This window comes from Spinacia oleracea, chromosome 3 (genome assembly GCF_020520425.1).
Source record: "Spinacia oleracea cultivar Varoflay chromosome 3, BTI_SOV_V1, whole genome shotgun sequence".
In the NCBI taxonomy this organism is placed as follows: Eukaryota; Viridiplantae; Streptophyta; class Magnoliopsida; order Caryophyllales; family Amaranthaceae; genus Spinacia; species Spinacia oleracea.
Genome location: NC_079489.1, coordinates 113,308,651 through 113,316,012, shown reverse-complemented (window position 1 = coordinate 113,316,012; position 7,362 = coordinate 113,308,651). Strand labels below are relative to the sequence as shown.

Sequence of the window (7,362 nt, the reverse complement as noted above, 5' to 3'; positions counted from 1 at the left end):
AAGAAACCTTTTCAATGGAAAATTGGTTTCTTATGTGATATATAATATTTAAAGTAAAATAAGAGACCATTTTTCTTGAGAGGAGGTCTCTTATCAATCAATCATAATAGGTTTCTTTTATTAAGAAACCTCTTATTTTGCAAGAGAGGTCTCTTATTAATGATTTTTTTGGCCTATTTTGAGGTAGTGATCAAAGTCTTCAACCAGAAAAACGTTATAGAAATCCGATCCAAAGGTAGTCTCTACTCTAAGCCTCTTACTCTTCCTAGGTTGGAATTCTTCCACTATATTGGGAGGAGGTGGAACACTATGATTAGGCAAAGAAACATCCAAAGGCACATCAACACTTGACTCATGCACATGAGAAGACAAAGAGGATTTCAATGGGAAAGTATGCTCAATGAAAACGCATCCCTAGATTCACAAATAGAATGATCACTCAAAAACATGAATCTATATGCGGCATTATTATGAGCATAACCCATGAACACACAATCAAAAATTTTAGACCCAATGGTGGTTTTCTTAAAATCTGGAAAAGCAACCTTGGCTAAGCACCTCCACACTTTCAAAATACTCATATTAGGACTATAATCCTTCAAAAGCTCATAGGGTGTGTTATCCAATTTTGTATGGGACACTCTATTGAGTACATAACAAGCGGATAAAACAGCCTCCCCTCCCCCCCTCCCCCACATGTTGTTGGATAATCCAGAACTTAAAAGCATGGAGTTCATAGTCTCTTTTAAAGATTTGTTTTTCCTTTTGGCAATACCATTTTGTTGTGGGGTGTAAGGAGATCTTAACTCATGGATGATTCCATTGGCTTCAAAAAATTATTTTAAAGAACATTTTCCATATTCACCACCTATATCCAGTCTCGGCCCTGGGGCAGGGCAGGGGCCGTCGCCCTGGGCCCCAGGGGAAAAGGCCCATTATCACTTAAGCTAATCAAAGTAGAATTTTTTTATATGGCATGCAAACTTGTTACTACTTCGGCAATGCAGCCCAGTGGTTTCATGCGTGTGGTTTTAATAAGCTACCCGTGTTCGAGGCCGACCAGCCTTAGTTTTTCTTTGGATTTTTTCGTTCCATTTTTGTTATTTCTATTTACTACCTATGCAAATTAAATATATTGTATTATCTAATTTGAATCCGAATGAACACCGCAAAATAGAGCCATGTACAATTCTTATATTATAATGCTTTCTTCTTCTTTTCTTAATTTGATCACACTCTTTGTTTTAATTAGGAGTTTAGAAAAAATAATAAATTATTACCGACTTGATAAATGGTCCGTTACTACATCATTGTCGTTTTCAATTTTAAGTTTAGTTATCCTTTAATTATTCAAAATATTTCTTTCATATTTTTGTGGCTATTTTAATTAGAATAGAGTAATTAAGTCTTAAGAAGTGAAATGTCTATTATTTACATATATTTTTTCAATAATAAAGTAAATCACATTTATGAGAAATTTTTTGTCCATGTACCTTTATACGGGCCTATTTTTTTTTTGTTTCGCCCAAAGGCCACAAAAAAGTCAGGACCGACCCTGCCTATATCGGTACTAACTCTTTTAATTTTAAGGTCAAGTTGATTTTCAACGTCAACTTTATACTTTACAAATGCACTTTTTAGCCTCATCCTTAGTTTTCAAAAGATAAACTTTAGTAAACCTTGAAAAATCATCAACAAAAGTTATGTAGTAATTTTTCCCGTCTCTACTAGTAGTGCAATTTTTAAAGTCCGCTAAATCCGAGTGAATCAAATCCAACAATTTATTACTTCTCGTTACTACTTGCTTAAAAGGTTTCTTACTATGTTTGGCTTCAACACAAATAGGACATTTAGAAGCTTTGTCAATTTTATCAAAATAACTAAAGTTCATACCCTTTAACTTTCTCATGTAAGAAACATTTAAATGTCCTAATCGATTGTGCCAAGCATCTGTAGATGCAACGATATAAGTAAAAGAAAAAGTACTTTCATTGTTGTTCAAAACATTCAACACAAAAAATCTTTCACTAAGGTAACCTTTTCCAACAAAGTATCCATTCTTAGAGATAACATTCTTGTTCGCCTCAAAGACAAGTTTTAGGCCAATTTTTTTGAGAAGGGCACCCGAAACAAGATTCCTCCTAAGGGAGGGAACATACAAGACATTATTCAAAGAAAAAGTTTTTTCGGAAGTAAATATACAAAATATTGTTTTCCCAAAGCAAAAGATTGGGCGCGCACCTCCTTGGAGTTGGTCGCCTCTCGCCGAGCCTCATCAAGTTGGGACTCCAACAAACGAATTTCTCATCTAGATGTTGTAACTCCTCTTCTTTTCCCTTGCGTTTCTTTGCAAGGTCCTCCATCTCATCAAAATTTTGGTTATCTGATGAAGACGCCTTATGTTGTCAGGACGAAGAGTAGTCAGGGAGGCGGCTTGTGAGTCGACCGTCTCCTGCATAATCAAGCGGAGCTTCTTTAAGGTGGTCAGATGGTGTTCCCCAACTTGAAGGGCGAGCCTTGATCTCTTCCTTGACCAGGGCAGTACACCAGGTCTTCAATGAGTCCAGCTAAATGAACATCTGCAGGCCGCGAAAGAAATTAGGAGTGAAAACATTGACACATGGAAATTAAAATGTTAAAATATTGGATAGATGTTACTTACGTCCAACGCGCAAGACTGCAATGCTGCGAGTTGAGTTTCAGCCGCCTCTGGAAGGGTCTTGGCATATTCTTTTGGATGGCGGTACGCATGCTTCCCATGATGTTAGCCTTGTCCCTGGAGGAAAATTGGCTGGAAGAAGGGATCTGCTCAAGTTCAGCGTCTAGCTTTTTGAGGGTCAGGTATCTCTACTAGAAAAAAAAAGCTTTAGAATCCCTTGGTGAGACGATAGTGAAGGAAATAATGCCCTTGGTACAAGTATGCATTTAATGTTAAGTCTAATAAATGCGGTTCAGTATTAATTAAACAAGTTAATAATTCAGTGAGATCAAGTGAGCTGAATGCCTAGCTAGAGGCCGCTTCAGTTCAAGTGGAATTAATGATATTATCCACAGCTTACTCTTGACTGAACCCGTAGGGTCACACAAATAGTACGTAAACGGATCAAGTATTTAATGTCATTAAATACTCCATCTATGGATATTCGGAATCGACGGATCTTGGTTTTAGTGGGAGCTGAGATCGTCAAAGGCAAGTAACTGAATACCCCGGAAACGATGATATTGCCGGAAACGGAAATATGGATCGTATCGGAAATATAAATATTATCCAAGTCGTAGATGTTGTCGGAAAAGGAAACATGGTACGTATCGGAAAATATTATCGGAAATGGAAATATTACCGGAATCGGAAATATTGCCGGAAACAGAAATGTTGTCAGAATCGGAAATATTATCGGAATCGGAAAATAATTCCGGAAACGGAAATATTAAATATTTGTTCGAAACGGAAATTAATTCCGGAATCGGAAATGTTAAATATTGTTCGTATCGGAAATGAATTCCGAAATCGGGAATTTAATCGGAAGCGCATCGTACGAATTAGCATCGGACGAGACTTGCTAGACGAAGGCCCAGCACGAAGCCAGGCCCTCGCCCAGCAAGCCATGCGCATCAACACACACGCCAAAGCCTCGCCAGGCCCAGCGCAAGGCCTGGCCCAACAAGGCATGGCGCGCGCGCGGAACAAAGTGGGCTGCGAGCAATGGACTGCGAGCCGTGCAGCTCGCGTGGGCTGCGAGGCATGCACGCGGGCTGTGCGGTGCTCGTGCTCGTGTGCGGCCGTGTGCTATACGAATCCTAAAGCTATCGGAATTCGTGCTATGATTAAATCCTAATCCTAGAAGAGAGAAATTAATTAAATAGAGTTCTAAAGGGATTCTAATTAAATAAATTAGTATTCTAATAGGATTCTAAATCCTTTTCCATAACTCTATAAATACGTGCCTAGGGTCACAAATTTAGAGACGAGAGTTTAACAAGTATTCAGATAATAAAAGCTAGGATTTTTAAGCAGAAAAATTAGCCATAAACCTTGCCTATTTAGCCGAAAATAATAGTACCTTAAGGGCGATTCTAGTTGGTCAATCTTAAGGCGGATCTGGACGTGCTGTGGACTATCTACGGAGGGACGACACTTGGAGTCCTAAAGACTTGTTCTTGTTCGGTTCGGGCGCAGCTAGGGAGGGCACGCTACAAAGTGTATGCATCCTAGACTAATAATATGATTATGTGAAATTAATATGATTCCTAGCATTAAGGTTTTTCCGCATGATTTATGTTGTTCATATGTATCATAACCTAACAGATAGAACTACCAGAAGAACAACGGCAAGTGCTTACGATGTTGGAATAGAATTTACCCCCTGAACTCCTAGCTCTTTCAACAGTCAAAGGATGAATGTTACGGCGGACGACCTCGGAAATGCCTCCCAAAGGGTCTTGGGGAACAGGACCCTGCGCAACGTCCGCACAGGAGAAACCCCCAGAAGGAGGCTCGCCTTCTGCAGCGGCCTTTCGCTGTTTAGAAGACGCCTCTACTTTCATACCTCGCGGGGTGCAAAATTAAGGCTTTCCAGTCGTTCACGCCTTGCGTTTACCAAACTGCAAGATAGTGGATGAGGCCTTCTCCACTACCTTATGAAAAAGGCAACATCGTTAGTACAACTCCCCAAAAGATAGTATATAAGTGGCAAAGACGCCTACCTTTTGGATATCCGTCTGAGGGATAGTCGTGCTCCCCCCTGCTCTTCTTCCTTCTGTTTCTCAATGACCTTGAGAGTGATTTCACTAAGCACCTCGGCCAACCACTCGGGCATATTCACCACGCCCTTGGAGGAGTCGTCCAATTTCTCTATGGCTTCGTCTGAAAAAGAAACAACACTGGTCATAAACTAGACGCTATGAAAAATTATTAGCAGGCCAACTTAAATCATCACCTCTCGGCATATATAGACACATGCCCACAACCGAGAGGAAGGTATATCTTCAAACTGATCAAGGTGAGGAAACCAGCTCTCCGGCACCCACACGGTCTTTGTGCCATGGTGTATTGCTTGGCTTTAAAGAAGGAGGAGATATGCTCCCACTCCCGTGCAGACACCGGAGGAAATGGTTCGTTCTTCCCAGAAAAGCGAGGTTTCTTCGTCTAGTGATTCATACGCAAGGACATCTCCTTATCAGACGTATGAAGAACAACCCACTTTTTTCTCCAATTGTGCCATTTGGATGCCGTCCCAACCACCGTTCGATAAGAACCCTTGTAGGTAAGGGCCCTCCCATTATGTTTATAACACCACCCCTCTCATTATGTTTTTCCAACACTTTACGTAATTCTGTTTAACCTAAATCAAAAGAGAAACCCTAATCTCTTTTGAGCCTCCGTTCAAGCTGTTCTTCCCTAAATGCAAAAATATCTTGAGTAACTTCTAAGCCATCGATCTCAAGACGGATCTGAACGTGTCGGTGAACCAAGTAGAGCAACGAAATCTGGAGTTCTTGTTCGTGTTCGTGGTACGTTGAATCTAGGGGAAACACGCTACAAACGTAAGTCTGCTTGATCTGTACTTTATTCATGGTTCCTGGCTTTGGGAATTTTCCGTTGTGTTAATATGTTTTTAACTGTATTCCCCTACAACAAAGACTGTCAACATGCATTTGACACCATCAAGGGCTATCTTATCTTTCAAATCCACCAGTGTTGAAGCCGAAAATACCGGGTATCCCACTCAGGCTTTATCTTGCGACGACTGACTCAACAGTTGGGGGTATGCTTGCCCAAGAAATCGAAGGCAAAGAAAACACCGTGTACTATTTGAGCAAGAAGCTACTCGAGTAAGAAACCAGATACACTCAACTCGAAAGGCTCAGTGTCGCTTTGGTTTGGGCCACAAAGAAACTCAGACATTACATGCTCTCCCATACAGTGCATGTAATTTGCAAAGCAGATCCTCTCAAGTTCCTATTAAAAAACCGGCTCTCAACGGACGGCTGTCTATATGGTTGGTTATGCTAGCTGAATTTGATCTAAAGTACACCCCTTAAAATTCTATCAAGGGTTCAGTGGTTTCTGATTTCCTAGTCGACTGCCCTATCGTTGCCTTTTGACGGTGCCTCCAATCAATGTGGATGCGGTGTCGCGGTAATCCTAATAGCTCCAGATGGCACTCACACTCCAATCTCAACAAAACTACAATTCAATGTTACAAACAATGCAGCTGAATATGAAGCATGCATCATGGGCCTGAAAGCCACCATAGCATTAGGTGTCTAGAAACTTCGCGTGTACGGAGACTCTTCCCTAATCATCAACCAAATTTCCGGCAAATGGAAGGTCAGAAGTCAAAGTTTGGACCTTTACCAGTCCTATCTCAAAAATCTTTCCAAACAAGTGGAAGATCTTCGTTACACATACCTGCCCAGAGAAGAGAATCAGTTTGCCGATGCACTGGCAAAACTAGCATCAATGATCAACATTCCAAATGGACGGCTAAAATGCCACTTACAATTGAAACCCATCAAGAAGAAACGTATGTCGTCCATGCTATTGAAGATGTCGAGCCTGACGAAGATGAACCTTGGTTTTCAGACATTCTAAGGTACCTACAAACTTCTGAATATCCACTACATTTTTCAAGCAAAAATCAAAGGGGTTTGCACCTTCAATCAGCAAACTTTGTTCTAGAAGGTGGCTTCCTATACAAAAGGTCTCCCGACGGCCTCAATCTCCGATGTGTTGAAAAACACGAAGCACAAAAGGTCATGGAGACCGTACATGCCGGGGTCGGTGACACTCACATGAATGGGAGAATGTTAGCTCTCAAAGTCATTAGGGCTCGGTATTACTAGACCACCCTCGAGCAGGACTGCTACTTCTTTGTCAAGAGGTGTCCTATTTGTCAAAAGTCTGCAAACCTAAAGCAGATTCCTCCATCCTTGCTATATTCACAGTCATCACCATGGCCATTCTCAGCTTGGGGTATCGATGTCATGGGCAAGGTCACTTCAACAGGCACCGAGGGTCATGAATTTATACTGGTTGCAATCGATTATTTCACTAACTGGGTCGAAGCCAAATCTTTCAAAGTATTGGGTTCCAAACAAGTGGCCCAGTTCATTCAAGAAAACATCATATGCAGATACGACGTTCCTCACGAGTTTATCAGTGATCAAGGAACCCATTTCCAAGGCGAGTTTGAAGATCTATTCACCGAGTACAAAATTCAACATCACCGTTCTTCTCCTTATCGCCCACAGACCAACGAGGCAGTCGAAGCGGCCAACAAAAATGTCAAGACTATCATCATGAAGATGACAACCAATTACAAAGACTATCTCCAAAAACTACACTTTGCATTGTGGGGG

The 7,362-nt window shown here is 41.1% G+C and overlaps 1 protein-coding gene across 1 annotated transcript; it reads left to right on the top strand.

The window, feature by feature from the left end:
- Positions 1-6,492: 6,492 nt before the first annotated feature.
- On the top strand, positions 6,493-6,846 carry LOC130469974 (uncharacterized). Its single transcript, XM_056839524.1, has one exon. It carries the CDS (start codon positions 6,493-6,495, stop codon positions 6,844-6,846), a length of 354 nt encoding a protein of 117 aa, XP_056695502.1.
- Positions 6,847-7,362: the final 516 nt, after the last annotated feature.